This window comes from Bactrocera tryoni, chromosome 3, assembly GCF_016617805.1.
Source record: "Bactrocera tryoni isolate S06 chromosome 3, CSIRO_BtryS06_freeze2, whole genome shotgun sequence".
NCBI classification, from domain to species: domain Eukaryota; kingdom Metazoa; phylum Arthropoda; class Insecta; order Diptera; family Tephritidae; genus Bactrocera; species Bactrocera tryoni.
The window spans coordinates 6,951,463-6,979,378 of NC_052501.1; the positions used below are offsets into that span (position 1 = coordinate 6,951,463).

The following is a 27,916-nucleotide window of genomic DNA, read 5'->3' on the forward strand; positions in this document are numbered from 1 at the left end:
TTGTTTCAAACAGTTACTTTTTCAGTTTCGGTACGCGCGTTTCGAAAAAAAATTGCTCCTTTTAAATAATTGCCTATAAAAAGATTTAATTGAAATTAAAAATGTTTAAGAAAATACTCATCGGTTCGGCTATTGCGCTCGTGTTGGGGATCTTTGTGGGTTTTATAGGGTTTCCAAAATTATTGAATAAAATGATAAAAGGGGTAAGAATTGGTAAAAAGTAAAATAAAAGAAAAAGTATTTTAAAGAGATTAAAAAGTGGGCTTAAAGAGAAATTGCTTTGACAGAGAAAAATCGAAATCGTAAATAAAATATATGTTCTTATTACAAAAAGCCAAAAAATAAAAAAATATGTATAAAATTTTGATGTTAGCAAAATCCAAATGTGGAGTGATATACATTTTTTCAGAAAAATAAAAAAACAAAAAAAAAAATAAATTTAACTTATTTTTTTCTGTATAAACAATTAATTTAAAGAATATAATTTGTTATGAACTGGCTCGCTGTTGTAAACTCGGCTATAACCACGTAAGCGGTATCTACGCCAATAAAGAAGAAGACTTTGTTATGAAAAATATGATATATTTAAAAAAAAGTGCACAACTGGGAAAACTTCTTTTAACAGAAAAGGAAAAATACTACCAAAAAGATGTTTCCATTAAAAAAATGGAACCTAACAAAGCTTAAAGTGACCAAGGTCTTATACAAACACCCAAAACGACAAAGAATGTCAATTGTAAATCTAAAAATGACAATTGATAAGCTTACTTAATAATATAATTATGTATATATTATTATAAAACACTTCAAATTTCCCCATGAAACTACAAAAATGTGATTAAAATTTCGTAAAAACTTGTAAATGAATTGCTAACTCGGAGGGTTCTACAAGTATTTCAGACTCTACATATGTGGATATGTGGCATATTTAAGTCCCCTCTCCTTTTATTAATAGATACATCGATAAATCCTCAATCGCCTTCTCTCATAATAGCATTTGTAAATTGTGCCAAAAAAGTACCCGGAAATAGTAAATAAAACGCAATTTTTGACATTGCTCTCAGCTCCTTCAGCGAATTTTGTTTTAACTCTTCGATCGACTGAAAACGGGTCACATGAAGCCATATTTGGTGAATATGGTGGTTGATCGATAGTATCTCTTGCTTTTTTGGCTATAAATTCAATCACGATCGTGGCTCGATGCGATGCTGCATTATCATCGTACAAAATTCATGAATTGTTTTCCCACAATTCCGGCCGTTTTCGACAGATGTTCTCTCACAAACTCCTCAATGCGAACAAATAGAACTCCTTATTGACCGCCTGTCCCTCCGGAACAAATTCATGATATATCAAAATACGAATATCGAAAAAGACAATGAACATCAACTTAATTTTTGAGTGGCTTTTATGTGGTGGTTACGGCTCGTTCTTCCCCCCATTCCAATGATTGTTGACTTGTTTGCCAGTCAAACTCGTAAGCCCTTGTCTCATCGGCAGTTCTCCGTGAATGTGGGATCGAAATTCGGACGATCAAGTATGCTCAAAGAGATCTATTTATGGTACTATTTTTGAGAAAAATTCAGCTTTATCGGACGAGTCTAGCAAGAACGCATTTCATACCCAAATTATTCACCAAAATTATTCGAGCTGACTTGCGCGAGATGTCGAGCTCTCTTGTAATCTTTCTATCACTTGCTGACGATTTTCAAGCAGCATATTCTTCACTTTTTTAATATTTTCATCAGTTGAAGAGATTGAAGATCGTCCAGAACGAAGCATGTCTTAAATGATCTCTCGACCATATTTAAAGGCTTTGTACCACTCGTAGGCTTGTGTTTTTGATAAAACTTAATCATCGTAAGCCTTTTCCAGCATTCGCAATGATTTCGTGCGCGGAAAGAAATACAAGATTTGGAACAAAGATTTATCTGCTTAAAATTAACAAAAATCCAAAAAAAACTAATTTTTGATTACTTTTGATAAATGCAGGTCACAAACGAAGAACTAACCAAAATTTTGATTTTCGATAAAATAGTGGTTCCCAAAAAAGAAATTTTTCATAAAATATATACACCACGGCTTCAAAATCTAAATTTAAAATATAAAATTAAAGTCGAATCCGAAGCTGATTAATGCGAAGAACCAGTTTAAAGTGTTTTTCGTGTTTTGCATGGTTATTTTTTACATTCGTCTCATATTTTGCTTACAAGTAATTACCTTGAATGGTTTTTAATATTTTCAAAGGAAATCTTATTACGGGAATCCCCTAAACCATTAGAGTTTATTAATATATTCAAAGCCCAATATATGATACGGCAGCTTCTTAATCTATCGAGAAGTAGTAAATACCTGTATTTGTTTGCGCCATATTTTTTTCTGTTACGCGGAAAACATTCATTAATTAATTATATTTCTTGCTTTAAATAAATTGTTATTCAAATTAAATCTTATGCGGTTGAACAGAACAGAACAAAACAGCATTATAGCAAAGAACGCGTGGATTTCAGCGCTGATTGAAATCAGCTTTGCGCTCGGCTTGGCTTTGAGCGTCCACTCGCAAGTACGCTTAGTGCGATTCAAGAGCTCACAGAAAATTTATCTTATATGAGCTATTCATGGTTCTCCATGTATTATCGAACGAAAGTAATGCGACGTCTTAGCACTAAAGAGGTCAAATAGAGTCTTAAGGGGTTAAAAAACAGCCTTTTTTCAACAATTTGTTCTCATATAAAAAATTAAATATCTAATTAGAATTTTTTATTATTACAAACATACACTATTAACAAAGAAATGTTGAAATTTTTGAAAAAAAATATTTTAAACTCGTCCATTGCGACGATATTTCTAGACCTGAGTAAAATTTCAAGAAGATCGGTTGAGTAGTTATTGAGAAATCGTGTCAACCGATTTTCCAGAAAAATGCGTTTAAAGACGGAGCACTGAGCCTAGCGCAGCTCGAGCGCACAAGTTCTCAAGGCTGTATCTCCGAAACTCTTACTCGGATCAACTTAAAAAATGGGACAATATTCTAGAGGTGTTGTAGAATACATAGAATACCATGAAAAAATTAGATTTTTTTAAAACCCGTAAACCCAAATAACCCCTTAACAGTGTTAACAGTTGTTGCGGAAGCACAACAAACAAGTGATCAGACATCCAGCTTTTTAAGCATATTTTAACACTTTCCTGTTCCGAAGCCTAAAACGTCTCGTCTGATTTTTTTTTAATTATACTGATTGTACGATTGTGATTAGTCAAAGTAAAGAAACTAAAATATATCAACAAATACAAAATTAAAGGAAAAGTGTTTTCTAAAATGCTCTACATTCGTTGGAAAAATTGTCCATAGCAATCACATGCGTTTTCGGTTGGTTATTGAAATAGACGCACTTTATATTTCTTTGTCTTGTGTAAACAAGTGCAGTTTTTTCTATTGAGAAAGTACCAAAAATAAACAAATAAATTGTTTTCGAGCTACGTAGACTTTTTTCCCTCCCAATGACTATCCAATCGAAACATTCCCAAACAAATAAAACGCAGCTCCAGTACCGTTGATAGATATTTGAATGATCTAGAGGCACATTGAAAATACTTTAAAGAAAAAACTACCTGAACAATCAGCACGCCAGATTGTTACCTTAAATTCGACTAAGTCTGCAGCTAAGATTAAGGAATTAGCCGGAGTAAAAGCAAGCCTTTCAACTGTTCAGTGTACAATAAAAAATGCAGAACACCTAAAGCGTCCAAAAATCAAGAAAAAAACCCTCTGAATGAACTACGTAAAGAAAAACGGCTTCGATTCGCTAAATAATACATGGCGTGGACTGTTCAATCCGACACTCAACTCGACGGCAAAATGAGCTATACTTAAGTCGCCACCACAGCCGAGAAGATGGAGTCACGAGGTGCTAACATGTTTTATGGAACAATTGTCTTGATTTTTATTGATCAGAAGATAAACGGTGATCACTTCAAAACATTGTTGGTGTCCGTATTTCCAAAATTAAGTAATATCTTCTATACAATTTCTTGGATTTTTCAACAAGGCAATGCTCCTATTCATAACGCTCGAGTAGTAAAGTCGTTTATTTCGTGCCAAAATTTAATCTTATGATCTGCCCACCATATTCTCCAGGTCTTAACGTAATTGAAAATGTTTGGGACTGGCTAACGCGGAAGGTATACGAAGGAGGAAAGCAATACGAAAACAAGGAAACATTTACTGTATTATATGTATATTTAACGAGCTTGGAGCGAGATGTCTTTGACCTACATAGATTCCCTGTATCATTCAATGATTTTTTTATAATAAATCAAATATTAACACGAACTAAAAATTTAAGTTAAGCAAAAAGATGTGCTGAAGAAAACCGCTAAGAAATTTCCGTTTCATTCACAAAAAGGTAGCATCTCTAAGAACGAATCTACAGCTGTGTTTTATAAAAGAAAATTATAAATTCACTTTCATATATTTTTATAATATTGCATAATGTTCTTCTGCTTATTTCATTTCGCCAAAAAGCAATTAAATCTGAAACCTGGCAGCGAACCGCGACAAATGTGGGAGAAATTCCCCATCGCCTTGAATTTTTCAATTTACGTCTTCAACGTAACAAATCCCGATGAAGTGCAAAATGGCGGAAAACCACGTGTGCAAGAGGTCGGGCCGTTTGTATTTGAGTAAGTGCCATTAGTACATATAACCCACTCCAACACACACACAAACACTTAATAAAATACATCAAATGAATATTAAATACATAATTAAATGCCATAAAGGGAATGGAAGGACAAATACGATTTGGAAGACTTTGAGGATGAGGACGCGGTGGCCTACAATATGCGCAACACGTTCATTTTTAGACCCGACTTGGGACTAAGCGGCGAGGATTTAATCGTGATGCCACATCCACTTGTACAAGTAAGGCGACTTAACTATTTCACTTGTTGTTTTCATCTTTGTAACTACAAAATGCACAAAAACTTTTTACAAGATCATGGCTATAGCCGTCAAGCGTGACAAGGAAGCCTTGATCAACATGATATCCGAGGGTCTGCAAGCGCTGTTTAAGCCTACCACGCCATTTGTGCGCGCACCTTTCATGGACATTTTCTTTCGCGGCATCGATGTGGACTGCTCCATCGATCATTTCGCAGCTAAGGCGATTTGTTTGAATTTTCACACCGGCGCCATCAAAGGCGCAGAAAAAGTGAATGCAACACATTTCAAATTTTCACTCCTTGGCGGGGTGAGTATGCCGTTGCAATAATTAAATAATAATTGTTTATTTAATATCCACAACTGTATTGTAAACTTAGGCCAACCACACTGACGCCGGTCGCTATAAGGTTGCGAGAGGCGTCAAGGTTAGCCGTGATATTGGGCGCGTGCTTGAGTTTGACGACTCTGACGAGCTAAGTGTCTGGGATGGTGATGAGTGTAATCAATTTCGCGGCACCGACACAACCATCTTTGCTCCGCTAATGAAGCCCGAAGAGGGACTGTGGTCCTTTGCTGCCGATTTGTGTCGTTCTTTGGGTGCGGAGTTCGAGAAGAAGACCACTTATGCAGGCATACCAGCATATTATTACACAATCGACTTGGGCGATCCGAAGGTGAAGCTCAAAACGAATATCTTCAAATATATATATGTGACCTGGTCTACGAAAAGGTTTTCTGGGAAAAGCTGTTAAAAATAATCGTCAGTTTCTCGTTATCTCATTAATTGTTCTCATTTTTTTAGACCAGGTCACATATGTATTTTAATGGAATGCAATAATGAATTTTTTGTTTTTTTTTTTTTTCAGAACGATCCTGATAAGCATTGTTTTTGTAAGGATTATCCCGACGACTGTCCACCCAAAGGTACCATGGATCTCACCTTGTGTAATGAGGCACCGATGATTGTCTCGTTGCCACACTTTTTCAAGGCCGATCCGCAATTGGTTGCGGACGTAGATGGTGTGGATCCGGTGGAGGAAAAGCATGGCGTTTTTATTGTTTTCGAAAGGGTAAAACTTGAATTTAAAGAGTCATATAATAGTAAGTATTTTGAAGATAGTGGACCAGCAATTCGAAGATTATTTGATACGAAACTTTAAAAGTTCACAGTATCCACAGCATGAATGGAGTTCCATGATTTGTTGTCACTAAAAAGCTTTAACTTTTGACAAAAAATTATTATTTCGTATTTTAAGAAACGATTTCAAACACTTAAAGCTATAATAATATTTTTTTTTTCACTTAAGATATCTGGTACACCACTCTCTGCTGCTAAACGCCTGCAATTCAGCCTCTCTGTGATGCCCGTGCCGGAAGTAGAGGTTATGAAGAACTTACGCACACTCACCATGCCGCTCTTTTGGGTCGAAGAAGCGGCCAGTTTGGATAAGACCTGGACCGATATGTTGAAGAAGAAGGTTTTCTTGTAAGTAAACATTATTATTTTCATAAATTAGCGCACTTTCCGAAATATTTCCACGCAGAGTCATCAAAATAAATAATGTCTTTAAATGGATGTCCACAATTTTCGGGGCATTGGGCTTAGCTATCAGCCTCTATATGCTATTTGGTCGAAATCAAATCACCACAACAAACGTCACACCCACAACCGAAGCCAGCACGATCGATAAACATTGAATTAATTAGCGGCTAATTTAAACTGTTTAAGTGACGTGGCGATAATAAGTTACAGAATTTAGTTGAAAGTTAGCAAATGTGTTGTCTTATTGTAGTTACTGTAGTCCGTCATATATAGATACATATGTACATACATATATTTATATCGTACCTGTAATAGCAAAGCAATTCAATAAATGTGAAATAGAAATGTGACGATTTTTGCAATCATTCGGACAGTTGTTGCGATTCTCATGAGATGCCTTGGTAATGACCACCTAGGTGTTACCACGATAATTTGCAGCACTTAATATCACAATGCTAATTGGGTATTACCGAGCCAATGGCATGCATGCATAGCTATGTCTGTCATTATTTATGGCGTTGTGTTGGGTCAAATACATAGTAGTATTTTTACCATCGCATCTCGCCTGGAATACTAAAGCCTCAAAAAGGATAATAAGTGTCAGCTAATGAGACGAAGCCACGTTATTATTACTTTGTTATTTGAACTTTCCAGAACATAACTTTGATCACCACACATACCGTATTTGTTGTCAGAAATCATATGGCATGAGATGAGAAACTCTTTAAATAATGTTTTTACCCAGGGCCAGCAATGATTAATAGAGTGTAAATACGATCAAAAAATATATATTCTACATATATATATAATCGCCTTGGAGTTTCAAATTTCGCCCTTCAAAAATTATATAACGTAAACATTTTAACCGAAAATATTGGTCAATCTTTTAGATATGTTTTTGAAATACGGGGAGTTTTTTATTTTTTTTTAGGTAATAGTATACTATTGTGCCAAAACTAAGTTGATTCCGATCAATACTTCTTATAGATCTTATACTATAATAGATTCTAACAACTTCCAGTTGACTTTATATCACATACTTATATTGGCCAATATGTGAACTATCTTAAAAAAATTGACAAGTTGTTATTCACAACAGTATATCCCTGAATTGGATAAAATCGGGTTAAAACTTGCCTCAGCCCTAATAAAACTGATATTTATGATTTTGAAACATCTGATGACCTTACTCCATACATACATATGTTTATATCTATATAGATTTATATACAAATAGTGAAAGGAGATCCATTTCGAAGTTCTCAACTTTTAAAAGAAAAAACACAGAAACTTCAAATTCAATGGAAAATGTTTATTCTCATTCGAAAGAAAATTCTTTGGTATTTATTTTTTTAAGATTATCTCTTTTGAGTTTTCACCACGGCTACGTCTCAGAAGGTCCTTCCATTGAATTCAATTTTCGATGACACGTTCGAGCATTTTGAATATGAAATGGCGAAAGACATGCGTGATGTTTCGTTTCAAGGCCTGAATCGAAGCGGGATTGTCCGCATAGACTTTAGACTTTATATATCCCCACAGAAAAATGTCTAACGGTCTGACCTCACACAATCTTTGTGGCCAATGGACCGTGCCAAAATGTGAGAATATCTGCTCACCGCAGTATTCTCTAAATAAATCTATTGAATTATGCGATGTGTGGAAGTGGGGCCGTTTTGTTGAAACCGAATGTCGCCCAGGTCACAAACTTCAATTCCAGTCATCAAATTGTCGGTTATCAAGGCGCGATAATAGTCGCCATTGACGGTTATGTTCTTACCGGTATCCTTTTTGCAGAAATATGGACGATGATTCCATTGACCCATAAACCACACCAAACCGTTGCGTTTTCTAGATGAAATGGCAGCTCTTGAATCTCTTCAGGTTACTCTTCGTCCCAACTGTGGCAATTTTGTTTGTTTACATACCCATTGAAGCAGAAGCCGGCCTAATCGCTGAACAAAATTTCTTGGTACTTTTCAAGAGCCCATGGAGTATAGCAATGTACTTGGGAAGGTCGAGCGGTTTTAGTTCTTCTACAAGTTATATTTTGTAAGCTTTCAACTTAAAATCTCGACGTAAAATACGCCAAGTCGTTCTGTACGTCAGTCCGCATTGCTGTGAACGGCGCTGAATCGACTCTCTACGGTATTCGTGTTGTAAACGTTTATCAGCCCTAAGTCTTTCCATGATGAAATGAGAAACAATACTGAACCAAAATAATATGACAGGTCGACACGACTCACGTGTGATTTATCAAAAGAGGATATTGAAAAATGCACCTCTACTTGGATCACCCGTTATGTATAAAATTGCTTGTAAATATGTTCTCCAGTATACCTGAGCAGTGTCAAAAATTTATGAAATCAGCCCTTTCATATATTCTCTGACGAGAAATAGAATACAGTTATAAAACTAATTAAATTTAAGATCTGCATATAAGTTAATTAATAAGTATGATACCAAATTTGATTGTTAAACCTTTTCGCTAGATTTTTAATGTAATACACCTAAAGGTATTAACACGGTTTGGATCCTGCTAGTTGCAAGAGTGTAAATAGTTCGGTTACACTCGAAATTAGTTCTTCCTTACCTGCTATGCTTTAATTTGTAATTTTATTCCACTTTTATCTTTTCCAGTAATTAAGAGAGAAAGTATTATAAGGAATAAAAGCTAAACAATAACTTCTAAGCATCTCCGTATTTTCCATCACCGACATATACTACATTTTAATTTTAATAACAAATTTAAAAATATATATCTAAGAAAATTAGTATTGATTTCAAGGACAACTTACATAAGCGCACTGAAATTGATTATATGAAAATGTACTTCCCAAAAATACACTTTGTTACCTGCCGCATTCATTACTGATCCTCCAAACATAGTTACCGTCGTGTGTTCCTACCTGCGCAAAATCCTTAAAACTCGAGCAAATTTTGCAGTCGTCGTCAAAACGTGCTTCAACGTTAATAACAACAGATCAGCTCTGCCTTGTGTCGAAAATTAGTAAATTCCCTCAGCATGGACTTAGAAGACTCAGCGCCAGATTTGGCTGAAATCTACAGGGATTTCAACATTCTGCGTTCCATAAAAGATCCTTTAGAAATGAGAAATAGGGGTTTTGATCTCTATGAAAAACTGGATTCTTGTGTAGAACCCCATCCTATCCTGCCCGATATAAAAAAGTGTGTAGGCAGACTGATAGAGATGACATATATGGACGAGGAAGCGCGCGGACCGTATTTAACATTAACAATTAGGGAGTTCGTGAAAGCGTGTAAAGGTTGTGGATCCTATTTGCATTGAAAAGCATATTATATAATACTTTTTAAAATCTGAAATTCTAAATTTAAGGTATTTAATATGATAATTATAAAAATTATAAACGCATTTGTAATGGAGTTTTCAAAAATTGAGAAAAAATGAAAATAAAATATTTTTAATGAAAATAAATAAAATAGAAAATAAAATATTATTAATTTATACTAATACACATCGTTATTTCAGAATATTATTTATTTTTTTTTTGTTTAGAAATAAGTAATACGTGGTCAATCGATGGCTACCTTATCGATTGACGCTGAAAACTTATTACCTGTCTGTGCTGGATTTAAATTGTTAAGATGCCAGACAATTTTTAACAAAGTTTTTCTCCCAAGTTTACCATAATTTCCTCTCTCTTCTAAAAGGGGGACAATTTTCCTTTGGCAGCTCTGATTTTGGTCAATAAATTTCATTCATCCGAACTTGGCGATTCCTTACTTGTTAGTTTAAAATATTAAGGAGGAAATCTTGAAGAAAAATAGTGGGATATTTTTTTCCATTTTCAGAGCAAATTTATTAATGTATGAAAAGGTAGGAACTGCACGAACATAGTTAAAAAAATTAATATTTTGAATTGAGATTTTGATGTCACAGATGGTCAATGAGGAGTTTGCGTGAGAATATCCTTCGAAAACGGTTGGAATTGTGAAAGAACAATTCATAGATTTTACACCATGATAATACACCATCGCATCGATCCGCTATTGTGACCGAATTTAAAGCCAAATTTTTTTCCCTTAATGTTAGTTATTTTATCTTTCTTTGCCGATAAGGATTATTACACTATGATTGTTTTTTTTTTGCTTTCAAAAATTAACTAATTTCTATTTCGACGATTTCCATTTTCCACGCGATTTTAATATTGAAAAACTAAAATATTTAGAGACAATCTTAGTTCAACTAATTATTCTTCTGCTTTTTACTGAAGCTGAAGGCAGAGAGCTTTTCTGACTACCTCAAATATTATCAGCTATCATATATGAATTCCAGAAGCTTAAATATCGTTTCGCCAACCCTCTGTTCTCGGATTCACATATTACTTTTATCGTTTAGATTCATTCAGCGATTTCGTATATAAATTATTTGCAATGACTGCCTAGACTATTATTCTGCCTTCATTCACACGTGAGTTTTTCTTCCATTAAAAATGGCAAAAATAAATATTACGACATTTACGTCCCGCTGCTTCTTTTGGCTTTAGTTTGACAGGACAATGCAGTAGCTCGTGACGTCCTGAACGAGTGATGAAAATTTGACAGTTCGTTTCGTTTGTGACGTAGCGGCTCGCAATCTTATACTCCAGCGTTCCTCCGTCAAACTTATACTCAGCAAATCACAAAATGCTAAATTTAAATTTCAGAATTTGAATATAAATGTTTATTAATAATACCACAGCTCTTAAAACTAATGCAAACATCATTCAGTAGAGGAGGAAAACATTTTATTATTTTGTTAAATATTTTATTTTAACCTATACAACTATGCTTATTTATAGTAACAGCTAACAACATATCGATAATTTATTGATATTGATTATTAAGCATATACAATTTTTAACAACAGCGAATTTATATACTATACATTTCCAAACAAAAATTAAATCAGAAAAAAACACATTTACAAAAATCAAAGGAATTTCACAAACATTTTTAAATTTAATTTGACTTTGGTTTTGTTGTATTAAATAATTTAGGCAAAACCTTTTTAAAGAACACATTAATATGGTACAGTGGCGTAGCTACAACTTCGGGCGCTCGGGGCCAAGGATGTTCTGCCGCCCCCCTTTATCTACCTACCTACAAGTTTCATGAGGTGGTTCGGACAAAAGTGAATTTTTACAAAATATCTTCGATATTTAGTATATAAAATTTAGGAACTAGAAGCCACGCAAATTCTGAAGTTACAAAACTCACAATACGGTTTTTGAGGAAATTGATAGTAAATTTAGAAGACATCTTATTAAAAGCCATAGAAAAAACCCATTTTCGCCCAATATCTTGTACACTTTTGACACAATTTGCAGGAATTTTTGCCCGAATTGGAGTTTTTAAATACCATTTTTGAAAATTTGGAGAAATAAAAGTATTTGTTACATTCAAAGCATAGGGTAACTGTGAGAGTGACACGTCGCTAGATAAAGCTAGAAAAGTGCATTTTTAAGTTCTATCACTATTTTTAAAAAAGATATAAGCCAAAAGATATAAGACAAATTCAAAGACTGAAGAGTATTCGAGTAAAAATTAATATTTTTCATTGTTATTCAGATGATTACATTGTGAGTGTACAACTCTTTATCTTTTAAAATAATTTTTGTAAAAACATTTGATGAAGTATTTTTCTGAATATTAAAAAACAGCGAAGATAGTTTTGCCGCCCCCAAGACGTTGCGCCCGGGGCGACGGTCCCCTTCGAAACCCCCCTAGCTACGCCACTGATATGGTAGAACATGCAAACGAATTTACAGTAACTCAAATAAAGCCGCAGAATATGAATTTAAAAATAATTAATTTTCTTCGGCAGCTTTTATTCATTATATTATATATATATATATTTTTGAGAGTTGTCACACGCTTTTGTACACATAATAATTAAATATATATTAAATAGGTTTATGTAGTCACAATATTTACAATAACTTTTTCTACACAAAAGAAAAAGTCGAAAATATTTGCACACACACACACTGTAAAAAATGAAAATGAGACTATGCGCTCTGCCATGAACAGACTGCAACTGAAGGGATAGAGAGAGAGTGAGAGGAAGTATGGCGGCAGTATTCTGCACATACTTAGACACCCTTCACTAATTGAATATCACCGAGCTAATTATTGAGGGGAAATTAGTTGAGCTTTTTGACTTTGTGATGAGCATGGCGTATGCTATGTTGCATGACTTCGGGGCGGGAGAATAAACGTTTCAGCAGATAGTAGATTAGGTAGATAGCGCCCACGTAGAGTGCGACTACATCGATTAGGTAGTATTGGATCCAACTGCAAAGAAAAAATATTATTTTACTGAGAGCTATAGAACTACTATGTGAAAAGGTTAGAAAAATCTGTTACATAACTGACTTGGGTTGGGTTAGGTTAAAGGGTCGATGTTAATAGGCATCCTACTCGAACAGCTTATAGCCGATAAGATATACTTGCAGTACCTAAAACTCCTATTAAATTGATCATAAACACCCTCATAAATCTACGAAGCTTTTTCTTGAGGCGGCTAATTTCAGTTTCGCTTGCAATAGACAATAGATGAAAGTGCCTGGTTGTTCCACCTTCTTTCGTAAATCTTTAATAGTTGCGACTGGATTTTTATCCTTACCGCATAAATTCTTATTGAGTAGTGTTCAGCAAGAACTTCTACGATTGCGGAAAGATGAGCTTTGCTAAGAGCAAGTAGTACTGTAGATTTCCTTCGTTTCAATCTAGGCCAGAAGGATCGCGCAATCGCACAGAGTGTCGTCGCCAAGCGAAATTTATAGGTCCAGTGCTCGCAACGCAAGATGAAAACGGAAATCCCACTCGTTCCAATTCTTATATGTATGGGATAAGGAAGAGGAATACTCTGAGCTTAAGTCTAAGCTTGGAGAGCTCCTTATAGTAGGCTGCCAAAACAAACTTCAAGATTGGACCCATCCAATATATCGGAATTTGAGCGGAGATTTTGTCACCCATTCGGGTGTAGAATGGCATTAAGTACAATTGTTGAGAAAATCCGCAGTGCACCTCAGACGCCAATGAGAGCCGATTTTTGAACACGTTCAAGCTTCTTAGCGAGAGTGGCCTTTTCGCGCGCCTTCCACCAAACAAATACCACATAGAACTTTATTAGTTTGGCAATGGCTTCGTAAAGCCGAAACGCCACCTTTTGGCGAGAGTCTTCTTTCTAGCTCTTCTTTATCAGTATAAACAACCAATACCTTATTGAATCTCTCCTCATAATTTGGGATACATGAAAGCATTCCATCAAGAATGAGCTCCAGGTATTTCACCTTATCATTAGGTTGAAAGCGTGATCTCTGCCTAGGTAGTAAGACATTTATTATTGTAACTAGAGTTTTTGAACCTTCAACGTTCTAAATGAACTCTGAAAAAAGTTTTCTCATTACCGAATTGAAATTGAAAACTATGATTCTTCTTCTAAAGACCCCTCTTTTCGTACTATTGAATAACCCTGTTTAAAATTTATAAGGAACTCTGAATTGGAATAACCTTCAAAACATAATTCCAAACATATTTCTCATCCTAATCACTCAATGAAATATTCATTCCTGTTGCTGAGCTTACCTCATATTTCTTGCCGGCGATTGCAAGTGGTAAGCTCCTTTGTGACGCAAAACATATTCCGTCCAATATATGGATGTTTCCAAGGGAGTACTACGCTGATCTGTCAGCAATCTTTGGCGGGATCTGCAACGTTTACAAAAACAAGTTAGTATTATTAGTAGCAAAACTAAATATCTATACATTACCTCGCCGCATTTCTATACTGCGGATCATGTATGACCTTCATTAAGCTCTTGTAAAGCTGACTAACAGTTAGAGTCTCCAACTGTAATTTGATCGCATAGCCATCCACCTCCGCCTTGGCAGAGTTCACATCGTGATCGCAGAAGACTGGCATTGTCACAACTGGCACACCATGGTATACCGTCTCGAACATGCTCAACAAACCGCCATGCGTAACGAAGGCGCGCAGTTTGTGATGCCCCAAAATATCCTGCTGTGGCAACCAGCGACTCAGGCGCACATTAGCCGTGAGATCATGCATTTCCGAAGCATCACCCTCATACTTCCAAAGCACATGATATGGCAGACGTGCGAACGTTTTCACCAACAAACGACGCAGCGACTCCGGCATGTTGGCGGCCTTCACTGAAGAACCCATCGAGACATAAATGAAACCCGATTCGCCCGCGGAAGCAATAAACTCTTCGAGATCTTTAGGCAGCGGCTTAGCGGGCTTGCAGTGTATGCAGGCGATTTCGGCAACGTTCGGATTGAGTGCACGCGGATATGATACGACAGCGTGGCCATTCTGCAGTATGAAGCTGACATTTTTCGAGATATCATAGGGATGCGGAATATTTGTGTCGATGCGTTCGCGCATCACGCGATAAACGAACGCCATGACTAGCTGTTAGTGAGAAGCGTTGGTTACCTTTTATTACTCAATAAGATAGTAACTACATTATATACTTTACCTTGTGCATAACATCCTGAAAGACTTGTATGCCGGTGTTCATCGCCCGCTGGAAGATATTCATCGTGTCCGTAAAGCTTGAATAGAAATTCGGCGTTATCGCATACGAACCGGGATTACCGGACTTTGCCAGACTGCCGGTATAGAAGCCCACCGTATTCATATACATGAACGGTATTTTGTATTGATAGACCATGCCGAGTGCACACTCGGGAAAGGCGCCATCCAGAATGGCTAAGTCAAAGCTGCGATTCATGAGCTCCTTAGTTTCGGCATCCTCCAGCATTGCATCGCAGGACTGAGTGAGGGAAATAATGGCAGAAAATGTACTATGTAAATATTTAAAAATTTTGAGTAATTATTTTTGGTATATATAGGTATAAGTATAAACTGATATTTCATGTATTGCTAGTATAATTATTTATGAATTTCCATTAGCAAAGTTTCTCAAAAACAAATGTGAGTTAGTTCATATTGAAACGTCGACGCACGTAATGTTGGGTAAATGCTTAGGCTTTTGTATAGTTTGAGACGTGTGCACCTTGAAACGCAAATGCAACAATAACAACAAACACAATAAACTGCGACTTATGCTGTTACATTTGCAAGCATAAACAGCGTGAGCGTTTTGTAATTTAGTACGCGACTCTGTTGTAGCTGTTCGCCGGGTCGTGATACGAGTATTCAGCAGCCTAGTTTATGTTTCTATACATGCTTTTCATATGAAATATAAATTTTAAGCAGTTTTAAGCTGTTCTTCGGGAGCTTCTTTAATTTCAATTTTATTTTTAGTTCACACAGCTGTGCGTATTTTTATATGTTTATTAAAATATAGTAATTACAGGCGTATTTATGTCGATGATAAGTTGAAAATAAATTGAACTTCATAAACAAAAGTTATCATTATCTATTAATAGGTGTAATTTCCGTAAATAATGACTTTATATTATGTGCTTCCACTACCAAGTGCTGACATACCCTTCATTAAATGAGGCAACAATTTAAAACCGCAGACATAAGTGACTACGTACAAATGCTAGCCACCCTTGTGAGGTCTTAGGTTACGAGTGAAAGAGTGGAAAGCAGTAAGCAGTAGTAACCTCCCCATATTCGATGTAAGTGGTCGTTGATATTGATATTGATATTGATATTGAAGCAAGCTTGGAAAGACTTAGGCCTGAACAACGTTCCTCTTAATTCGAAAGCGTATAAAATACAAATTTTGTTCAGCGATGAAGACCATTTCTAACTCAATTTACACAAGCAAAACTGCCGCATTTGAGACGAAGAGCTGCCATTTCATCCAGAAGAAAACGAGGGTTTGGTTATACCATGATAACCGACTATTTGATGCCTGAAATGAAAGCTCGTGATCTCGGCGATATTTGCTTTCAAAAAGACGACGCCACTTTCACACATCGCAACAGTCAATGGTTTTATTGAGAGAACACTTCGATGAGCAGCTAATTTTTGGGCCGGTCGATTGGCCACCGAGATCGTATGATACCACACCGTTAGATTTTTTCGTGTAGGGATATGAAAAGTCTAAAATCTATGCGAACAATGCCGCTTCGATTCAGGTCTTGGTGCAAAACATCACGCGTATCATTCGCCAGTTACCTGCCAGCGTTTGAGAGAGATAATCTTCAAAAAATAAATGCCAAAGAATGTTCTTTCGAAGGATAATAAACATTTCCCATTAAGTTTCACTATTTTTTTCTTTAAAAAGTAAAGAACCATTTCCATTTCGATATACATTATATAAATAACTCATACATTGACCGAGATATTCGACAAAAGGTTTGTCAGAAAAATGAAAATTATTGGAAACATGTAGTATATGAGATCTATACTACCTGTATTAACACGAGACAACCAATTTTGGACAAACAGGTATAATATTGTGAGAATATACCTGTTTCAGGCGTATATCTCACACATTTACCGATATTTTCGGTAAAAGATCAACTCTGGGCTCCAAATATTCAGTACCTAAGGCCGTTTACACTTTTTGTAGAATTTGAAAAATTTTTAGCATAAAGTGGAATACTATTGTAAGATTACTCGTGATTTATATACCCGAAAATTAAAGAATCAAATGAAATTTAAAATTGTTTTACATGAAAGTAGGCGTGGTTGTAGTCCGATATCACTCATTTTCGAACAGTGAAATAAAAAATTTTTAAAACAGTCGAGCAGGCCAGATATGTGATTTTACCATAAAGTGAGCCGTGCCACGCCCTTCGTCAAATTTTTACATCGGCTCCTTTAAAGCCCTCTCATATCATCTCGGTGGTAAAATTTAATGTCTCTGGCGTTTTTGTTATTGATTTATGGCGCTTTAACTGATATTTCATTTCCATTTTTTTATTTTCACACTGTTGTTAATAGTTTCTATAAGAATTGGCCTGAGCGGTTTTGGCAATTGTAGCTGTAGTGGTCTGTATAACTGTTAGAAGAACAAATATATTATACTCTGTATCAACATGTTGCAAGAGTATAAAAATTGTCAGTCCGCATACACATTTACTTCTCAGTGGAGTTGACCAACAACAAAGAAAAATATATTACGCCACCCGTTTGTTTTAAATGTAGATTTCTATAGAGTATAAAAATTTTCTGCTTCTTGCTTAACCATACTGCTCATTCATATGAAGCTTCTAAAGTAATGAATGGCACTACGAACTATATTAAGTAATTATACATATGTGTTGTTCAAAAACTCACTTGAAACGCATATCGAAATGCGTCCCACATCGATAAAGGCATTTCACCAGACATACGTGAGCCCAATAAATCCCAGTTCGTATAGTTTTGTATGTACTCAACCAAGCCAGCTGGTGTAATCTCGTGTAAACCGTTAATGTGAAAATCCGATGGAAAACCATTAAGAAATGTTATGTTGTGACCTCTGAAAGTTAGAAGAAGAAGAAAAATAAATCAGTTATAAATAGTATTTCAATATAAAAGTGATGAGACTGGATAAAATTCAAGTCAGGTGTTGGGAAAAGCTCATAAAAATCTTAAATACGTGCCTGACTGCATCACGTGTATGAGACTAACCGAACTTGTGGGTAATAAAATTATTATGGAAGGAAAAACAGTTCAATGAAGATAATACTAACACGTGATGAATTGAAACAGTTTCCCTAAATTGTTCAGAGTTTCTCGCTATGAGAATTTAAAGATATAATAAATATAATGATAGATTGCTTATTAAATTTACTGAAAGATAATATGAAGAAGATGTAGAAAAAGATTTTGATATTAAATTTAAAAGTACGAAAGCTTCCAAAAAGCTCTTTAATTAAAATACTCATGACTTAAGTTTAATCTTGCAAAGTAAGTAGTGAAGCATCACAATTTGTTGGTGAACTATTATAAAAACGTGAGAACCAAGCAATTTAAACATATAATAAATTCTTTTTTTTACTTAAAAAAATTTGATTTGTTATTTTAAAAAAATCTGTATCATTGCTTCCACAAACTTTTAACACACTCACCTGTGTATCAGTCCTTTCGCCAGCTCCCAAAAGGGTATTTTGTGTGACTTGGTGCCGCCCATTGTGACCATCAGTATGTCGGCAGCCATGATGTTGGTGGCAAAAAATAGCAACGCCACGCCATACCACACTCGACACGCCATGTTGAAATCTAGCATTTTCGATAACAAATTAAATATATTTCAAAACTTAGTATTTTTGGAAAAATCGTGTCACTTTTCTTTGAACTAAAATAAAATATTTTTTAAAAATTTCCGAATTATTCAAAGCGCCAACTAGGCAGAGCTCAGCACCTGCACCGCCCTTTATAGAGATTGTTGAGCGATTTAGATGTTAATCTAGCGGTTAATGGTGGCAATATAGATTTAATTGTTGCATAGCAAATGGTTTGTAATTACACTCTTTATAAGCATTTAAATTTTTGGCTACATTTCTGCCATACATATGTACACTGCTGCTGAAAAAACTAACAGCGCTGCGCCAGTAATATGCAATATTTGGCTTTGAGCCATTCAAACGTCAGTGTGCTGTCTCTGGGTACGCGTCCGCACTTTGATAATGATTACAGTAATCGTAAGTACATTTCCGAAAGGCAAATTTTATTAAACACTCAACCCAGCTGCTAGTGACGCAAGCAACATTTCAATGTGTCGCTTGTCGAAGCTTGTTAGTACATACGTTTCAATGGATCGCGCCAAATGCGGCAAATGGCAATAAAAGGTGATAGGTATATACATTGTGTTGTTTGTGGTTTCTATATATTGAAGTAGAGTTGGATTGTGATCAATTTTATCTATTTCACTACGATATATTTCTATGGGTCTGGTAGTAAACGAAGGCAAGACGAAATATCTCCTGTCATCAAACAAACAATCGTCGCTTTTGCGATTTAGCTCCTACGTCCCTGTTGACAGTCAAAACTTCGAAGTTGTAGATAATATCGTCTATCTTGGAAACAGTATGAACACCACCAACAACAGTGTCAGCCTGGAAATACAACGCAGAATAACTGGTGCTACTTCGGACTGAGCAGGCGATTGAGAAGGAAAGTCCTCCGTTCTGCTATTTGATGCAAAGGTATAGACAATGACAACATCTGATGAGTCGACGTTACGAGTTTTCGAGGGAAAGGTTCTGCGAAACATTTATGGTCCACGGCGAATATCGCAGTCGATGGAACGGTAAGCTGTAGGAGATATACGACGACATTGACATAGTTCAGCGAATTAAGAGACATCCGAAGGAATGGAAACACTAAAAATCTGAGAATATGAGAATATTCGACGCAGTACCCGCCGGGAGAAGTAGAGAAAGAGGAAGACTTTCACTCCATTAAGAAGACCAGGTGGAGAAAGACCTGTCTACACTTAGAATTGCCAATTGGCGCCAAACAGCGAAAAGAACCACCACGTAAGCATTGTCTACGCCAATAAAGAAGAAGAGTTAACAAATTACTAAGGTGCATGAAATTAATGCTATTTAGATAATTTTATTATTCCCCAAATTGTGTTCACTTTTAAATGTCTTCTTCTTCAAAAGACCAAAGAGGTACTGCGACTTTATTATAAGCTTACTTTAACATAATTTTCTCTTTTTCATTAAAGTGTATTTTTTTAAATTATAAATATGTATATGCATTTTAATTCAAATAATAATATGTTATACTATTAACTGTATGTAAACACTGCTATTCCTGTGTAAAGTTACTCATACGCCCTAACGCACTGAAGCGTTTAAAACACCCAAATTGGGAGAAAATTAAAATATAAATATTTGCAATGTGATTAGTAGTTGGTGTAATTTAGTGAAAAGTTTAGAAAATTGTATTTTTGATTTATTAATGTTGTTTTTAGTTTCGCTTTTGAGCGAAGTATGGAAAATCACCGCAAAAAATTTGTAGAAAACATGAAAAATCACCTCGAAATTACGAATAAACATTACTAAAATCACACAAAAATCATAAAAAATAAATAAAACTCAGATTATATGAAAATCTGTGTAAAATAACATATTCATGAAAAATCAAATAATATATTACTCTTAAATAAACTAAAATATTCAGCAGTATTTAGAGCTTTTCAATAAATATGCAGCATGTTTGAAACTAGTATTTGAAATAAATATCAAGCTTATTGCATAACAGTAAAAACTACAATTTGTGCGAAATGTGCAAACTCAATAAGAGGATAAATACACTCGTCCATTAACAATTCACACAGTTTGGAAGCTTTTACTAACAACGCGCTAAACTGAAAAAACGCCAGAGTATTTGCGCATGTGTGTGCGTTTAATCGACCATGACCATATTGAAGCATTAGTTGTAGTTTTAATTCTGCAATAGTTGTTTACGTTGTGTTTTTCATGATTTATCCAACGAAAGCGAAACTGGCTCGAGGCGTTTTCAATTCGACCATTCTAGTTCAAACGCTGTTGTAATTACATGAATTTATCACTTTTTTCAGTTTACCATACATATGTGTATCTGTATTATGTAATCATACGTACTCATATGTGCGCTAGTGTATATAGTATTTCTTTGCACGCTAGTTAGTAGCCTTATCACACAGATGTCATTGTCCGTGCCGCGTCGCTGCTGGTTCATGGCTGTTCGAAACGGTTTTGCAAATGCAACTCGGCTGCGCTGAATGCATTTTAATTTCCAATGCAACGAAAATAGTTTGATTTTCTAGAGATTGAAAATCTCATGCGTGTAAAAATACACTAATATATAGTATATACACAGACATAAATATTGTACATACACTTAAGCTTAACCGCACGGGTCGCAGCTTAATTGCACATATCACTTTTTTAGAATAAATAAAGTTTATAATTTTTTTAATAACCAACCAATTATCATTTACAAAATTAATTGACCACAAATATTTAGGTTCATTTACCAATAAATATGGCGAAAACACAAGCACAATATTTTTTCGATTTCTCTTTATATTTTATTATTATATTAGACTTACTAAGTGAGTAATTACTTATTCTTATAATTAAATAAGTTTATTTAAATATTTTGGTAATAAAATAATAAAGAATAAATATTTCAGTTTTAGTTGTTGATTTTTCAATTATATTAAATGCTGTATCCAACTGTTTCAAGCCGTCTAAAAATATTGGTGAGTTTTTGTGCGAAATTGCGACTCAGAAACAAACTAAAATGAAAGAAAATATTTTTCTGAAATATTAAAAAAAAATAGTAGGCACTTATTTTCAACTTTCTTCACTGTTGAGCCATTCCGAAGAATTGCTGGTAAATAATATTTTAGTATTTTATAAAGGAGAAACAAGAAAAAATGTTAACTTCAGCTGCACCAAAGCTAGAATCTTCTTCTTTATTGACGTACATAGATACCTTTTACGCCGTTATGGACGAGTTATATAGCTAAGAATACCCTTTCACAAATAAAGACTTATTAGACTTAGTATTGATCGGTCGGTTTGTATGGCAGCTATATGATACACAGTGATCCGATCTGGAAAATAAGTTCGGTGATGACGCTTTTGCTGCCAATTCATACCGAATTTCGTTTTAATAACTTGTCAAAGAATTGTTTGTGTACAAGAATTTTATTTTGATCATTCAGGCTTTTTGGCAGCTGTTTGTTAGTATAGTTTTCCGATATCGACAGCTTCTAGAGAGACAAAGATAACTCAAAATCTGAGAGACCAGTTCATGTAAAGATAGACTAGCTAAATCGACTTATTCTAACTTTTATTCTTAGAATTATGTGGACAAGACAGCGGCAAGTAATCTCGTTAACGGAACGAACTGGCGTTCGCACGACAATCAAGTCTACCGGGCCGGAACTGACCCGGACTTTCATCTGGTCAAAAACCGTTCTTCAGAAATGTTTACTACCTCTATCACGAAACGAATTGTCATAATAACGATAGCCTTACTCATACTTGAGTTCTGCTGCAATTTCACGTTTGAAATTCGTACGAAGTAATCAATCGTCTATGGCTTGTTTACATAGACGTAGATCCACGGAAAATAGAATAACGGTGTCAAATCGCACAACAGGGAGTGCCAACTGTCTGGGGCATTTCGTGAGATAACGCGTTCACCAAACTTGGTTAAATAAAACGATTGTGACATTCGCTGTGTGGCTTGTGGCGCCGTCTTGTTGGAACCACATAAAATATCTGGTTAACATTGAACGGGAGCGATTCCCATTCACTGTAACGTGCCGGTCTTGACCATCACGGAAGAAGTACGGCCCATTCACCCCGCTGACCCATAAACCGCACCAAACTTTTTAGGTATTCAATGAATGAAAGAATGGTGAATCATGGAGTACGTGTGGATTGCTGCCTGACCAATAACGCATATTTTACTTATCGACGAAGCTGGAAATGAGCCTCATCGCTGAAGATGATTTTTCGACGAAAATCCGAATAATTTTCAAGTTGTTACTCAGACCAATTCACGAACATACGACGATTATGGTGGTCAAGTGGCTTCAGTTCTTGCGTCAATTTGACCTTGTAAGTATGTACGCTAAGACCTTTTCGCAAAATTCGCCATAACGACGGCACAGAGATGCCCTACGTTTGTGACCAACGTGGGAGGAAGTGATTTGGGTCTTTTTCAATTGATGCGCTAGCGGCAGCAATATTCTCAATACTTGGGGCACTTCTGTGTCTCATTGGCACGGGAACATTTTGTACCGTGCCTGTGGATTCAAATTTTTCCACTAGACGCTCAATTGTTGATCTGACAGAACGATTACGACGACCACAAATTGGTCGTAGCGCTCTTAAAGTTGAGGCCACTGACTCCGAATTTCGAATTTTTATAATTTCGACTCGTTGTTGGATCGTATATCTTTCCATGATTAAATGGCAAGCCTTATTGAAGAGAAATGTCAAAAGAACGGGAAAAATATGACCTCGCTTGCTGTTTCTATTAGCCTACTTTTGTAGCGTCCCTATTGAGAAACCCGTTAATTTAAGTCCTGAAAGTTGTAATGTATAAATACATACATACATACATCTGAAATCATAACTATTTCCAGCAAGCACTATTTCTGCTGGAAAAGCGTTTCTTATCCCAAAAAAACAGCAGAAACTAGCAGAGTAGAGCAAAAGTGGAGAGCGTAAAAAGCTGAGAGTGCAGCTAGTTTCTGTTAGAGGAATTTCTACTATAATTTTGATAATTCCGTGCTGCTTTTTCATTATTTCGCTCGTTATAAGAGTAACTGTCAAACTTCTTCTTCCTGATAGCTAGCAGCTACTAGCAGTTAAGATAGAAAGCGCATAGTGCAAATACTATCCATTTTCAATCCTCCACAAATGCATACATATATAGTACATATGTATATTCCTTTTAGAATTTGAGCAAAATTCGCAAAACACCACACTGCTGCACCAGCAAATCAATCATAATTTGATTAACCGAAAACCCAACTCTGTGTTCATTTCATAATTTTCGTATTTTTGCAACCGCAATTAATGACAAAAAACCAGTCGCTTGTGAAGCAAAATTATTATTATTACGTTCGTCTGTAAATGCCGCGGTAAGTATTTCTGCATGTGTATGTGTGGTCATTAGAGACTGCTTCGCCATGGCGCGTGCGTTGACGTGCCTGCACACCAGCGATTACATCGAAGCGTCGCAGCGTCATCACTAAGTATGCCATCGAAGCGTGTTAGCGCAGCGAAGCAGAGCCGAAAGTGAATTACCGCAAATACTCGTACGATAGAAGTAAGGCAATGCAATTACCCGATGAGAAAGTGACAAGTGGAATCACGCATTATTGCGACTATGAAGCCGAAGCGGCGCGTCGTCAGCATGCGGTAAACGGCGCTTGAGTTGCGTTAACGGATGCGTTTAGCTGCACATTACATTGTAACGAGTGGCGTTTAAATCAGCTGCCGGACGTTTTGCATTTTTGTAATTGAAATTAGTTCACTTAGATTTTAATGATTTTTTTTTTAAAGAAACTTTCTGTGAAGAATTCAAATACTTTTTATTATAAGCTTTAGTATCTAGTAAGGAATAAAACTAATTAACTTTACTTTACGTTTCTTTTACTGCATTGTTTTAGTTTTTTTTCTACTTTAATGTCTAGTAAAGTTGTTAAAAAATATAATAATTTATTTTTGTTATTACAATATTTTGCTTTTTCAAAACATATCCGCAATTGTCTGACAATTTGGGTGATTGTTTTGTTTGTTTACGCCATTGTTATATTGATTAGCATTTAAATTGTCAAGTGCGCGTGTTTGAAATGCGATTTTAATCACCTCTTCTGCCATTAACGGAATTTTAGTGCAATTCGAAATTATTTAAATATTATGAAAATGTAATTTATTTATTTATTTCATATGACTTCTCAGTGTATGGGTTTCTAGCGACAGTTAAATGAGTAAGTGACGCAGAAAGCGATGAACTGTCAATGAGACACTAAGGAAGCCTTATTTTTATGGCAACTGAATGTTGTAATTAATATCAAAGTCATATGGAAACAATAATACATGAAATAAAATCTGGTGTAATTTATAATAATACCAGTGGATACCCCGCGTTTCTGTGGTATACATTTTATACCATTATTCACATAATCAACTATCCAATGCAGAGAAAATTTTATTTACGAATAAAGGCGAAAACGCTTTTGTCGGTATAAGAATCCAAAAGGATTGTACTTGAGATTTAATTTTGAATGTTTTCATACAAATAAATTTCATTGGAAAAAGTAACGAATTTAGGCTGCTTTCTCAATGTCTGGTTACCAGCCTTCTGTCCAGTTAATAGCGTTGTCCGCTTAGTAGACCGTCCATATAATAGAGCTTTCACTGTACGTTTTTATTTATGAATTGTTTGTACTATCCTATCTTCTAAGTTGGTTCGAACTGAACACAGTGTGCTAAATTTTACTAAAATCAGTTCAGTAGTTTAGGAGTCCATCGCGGACAAACAACGTGACACGTAATTAATATATGTATATAAAGATATACAAATTTCAAAATCAAAAATTTGCCACACAAGAACTTGATCTTGATCGTTCATTTTCTCGTTCGTTTTCTATAGTATATAGTATAGTCATCAGTTTTGACAAATGGGAAGAAAAGGTGGTGTGAAACAAATTCAGATCGGTATCACAAAAATTGAGGGACTAGTTGGCGTATATAGGGACGGAAAGACAGACGGTATATATTAAGTTGGCTCTGTTCAGGACATACATATGAAAGTCTTGTATTTTCGCAATGAATTGATAGTTTTTTTAGACTTAAGTAAAATGCACCGGTTTACAAAGTAGGCTCCTTCCACGTCGAAATCCTTGCTCCTCTTAGCAAACAACTGATATTGTAGATTTTCACAAGCTTCTCTTGGTGCGAAACAATTCGCCAAAGGCAAAAACAGACAGAAACTCCTTGATTTCATATATCGAACTATAAGGTAGACTCCCAACCAAGCTCCTCGAGGTTCTAGCTGCTCACTATCGATGTGTGTGACGTGGCGTTTTCCTGGGGAATACAATTCCACTCATGTTGGCCGCTTCTTGGCGATTTTTCCTTCATTCGTTAAATTTGTTGACAGTACAGATCCCAATTAAGAGTTTGAACGTAAACGAGTAGTTGTTTTTGTTGTTGTTACGGGTACCTAATCCCCGTTGAGATGGTAAGGATAAGGTAAGTAGCCTTCGACGTTATTCAATGATAGGCCCAGGAAACATGCTGTTTCGACGGGGTCGGAACAAATGGAGAAGGGTGTCAGTTGAGTAGGGTAAGCAGGGCATTGTACGCTGGACATATACTATATTTGATATGTCAGGGTCTATTCTGGATAAGTAGGAGTTTAATCTGTTGCAGTATCCAGAACGGAGCTGCACAAGTGTCACTCTCGTTTCTTATCTGTAATGTAGTGGTTTCTCTCCAAGTACGCCATTCACTGAGAGAGAGAGTCGGCGGAGGTGTTAATGACTCCACTGTGAATGGCGGTCAGTGCTTGTCGGAAGTTGGTTGCGTCCAAAGCCTGGTCAACGTATTGTTTGATGTGGTCGACATAGTTGAGGAATGACCTATTGATGCTCCCAGGAGGCGGTTCTGCCCCAAGCATATGACTGCAAGAACTGCCTAGAGAGGAGTTCATTATGCTTCTTAACGGACAGCCTCACTATGCAGGTGTTCCATGGAAGACATAACGTAGCTGCTTCCCTGCTAATCCCACCAAACACATAACAAAAAATTCCTGATCGTCAAACCTGGTTTGGCCACGGTTTGCGCCGACTCAGCCGGATTTGACCACGACCGTTCCGCAATCCGCTCCAAAAACAAATTTGCAAATGAAGGTTCCATCGACATTTTTGAAAATTGATCTTCCAGAATGTGTTGTTTTTTAACATCAAAATTGCCGGAACGAAATCGATGAAACTGAAATTGCACGTGATAGGCTCTTACAATATCAGGATCATAAACAACATTCACATTTCTAGTCGCATCGCTTGCATTTTCTTTCAAAACTGTTTAAGAAGTTTTTTTAGTATGGAAGCTTATCTTTTTAACACCATATATTATACAACGCGAGGTAAGGATTACTAATGCCAAATATTAGAAAAATAATCGATATATTTTAAATAGACTTTAAATAATATAGCATGTTAAGGAACTTAATATTTCTATTAGAATAATTAAGTAAATGATTGCAGACTACGAAACCAACTGTCAAACCGTTACCGTGCATGACATCACGAACTAATGGCATTATCTGCCAATTGCACTCAAATAAAATTACGAGAAGAATGTATCGTATTTCCTAGAGGCGTACACATGCAATACTCAATAATCTGCAACTTCTGTGACTTCTTTCCATCGTTTCCGAAAACAAAATATACCGTACTTTTATAATAGCGATATTATGAAATTAAATTCATAGAAGGAGCCAAAAGGTATACCGGCCCAGGCCTGTAACGATATCATGGAAACTGGTTCTATTTCAAGTGAAAAATTGGACTCTCTGTTAGCCAATTTTTATTGCTTCAAAAGTGATTTAATTTGAGTTTAATTTGAGTGTGATAATAAAGATTCGTGTCACATACAGGAGGAAGTAATGGTTATCAATAGTCCAGATCGCTACTAATAACACTGCCAAACAGTGCAGTGTTCATTAGTTGCACTTAATTGCTAACACGCTTTACCTACTAACACATATGCAACATGCAACAATGTTTCCTAGCTGAAAGGCAAACTGAATGACAAATGCAATGGAATCTACGAACAGCCAAACTACAACTAAATATGAATATTAACTATTCTACAACTTCCATTGGAAATCCACTACGGAATGCGACAAATGTCGACCTACAAACGGTGGGGAAGTACTCAGACTAATGAAAAACTGTTTAGAGGTAAAAACGTCGATATATTACACATTAAAT

The 27,916-nt window shown here is 35.7% G+C and overlaps 2 protein-coding genes across 2 annotated transcripts in view; one reads left to right on the forward strand and one right to left on the reverse strand.

Annotated features, from left to right (window-relative positions):
* The first annotated feature begins 5 nt into the window (after positions 1–5).
* LOC120772253 (sensory neuron membrane protein 1-like) lies at positions 6–6,838 on the forward strand. Its single transcript, XM_040100756.1, has 8 exons — positions 6–203; positions 4,526–4,683; positions 4,783–4,924; positions 4,998–5,252; positions 5,323–5,619; positions 5,812–6,015; positions 6,253–6,431; positions 6,490–6,838. The coding sequence occupies exons 1-8, from the start codon at positions 102–104 to the stop codon at positions 6,641–6,643; spliced, it is 1,491 nt and encodes a 496-aa protein (XP_039956690.1). The 5' UTR covers positions 6–101; the 3' UTR covers positions 6,644–6,838.
* Positions 6,839–12,309: 5,471 nt separating this feature from the next.
* LOC120771396 (2-hydroxyacylsphingosine 1-beta-galactosyltransferase) overlaps positions 12,310–27,916 on the reverse strand; it is a 35,270-nt gene continuing 19,663 nt past the window's right edge. The window contains exons 2-7 of the mRNA XM_040099365.1: positions 18,522–18,672; positions 17,746–17,929; positions 15,020–15,316; positions 14,288–14,952; positions 14,103–14,225; positions 12,310–12,806 (exon numbers count right to left, since the gene is read on the reverse strand). Coding sequence (XP_039955299.1) covers positions 12,656–12,806; positions 14,103–14,225; positions 14,288–14,952; positions 15,020–15,316; positions 17,746–17,929; positions 18,522–18,664 — 1,563 coding nt within the window. The 5' untranslated portion in view covers positions 18,665–18,672 and the 3' untranslated portion in view covers positions 12,310–12,655. The remainder of the gene's footprint in view (positions 12,807–14,102; positions 14,226–14,287; positions 14,953–15,019; positions 15,317–17,745; positions 17,930–18,521; positions 18,673–27,916) is intronic.

Bases quoted from the DNA above. Each gene is read 5' to 3' on its own strand.
- LOC120772253 (XM_040100756.1), top strand. From the start codon at position 102: ATGTTTAAGAAAATACTCATCGGTTCGGCTATTGCGCTCGTGTTGGGG. The intron at 4,925-4,997 runs GTAAGGCGACTT...ACTTTTTACAAG, and splicing joins TGCCACATCCACTTGTACAA to ATCATGGCTATAGCCGTCAA. The intron at 5,620-5,811 runs GTGAAGCTCAAA...TTTTTTTTTCAG, and splicing joins TCGACTTGGGCGATCCGAAG to AACGATCCTGATAAGCATTG.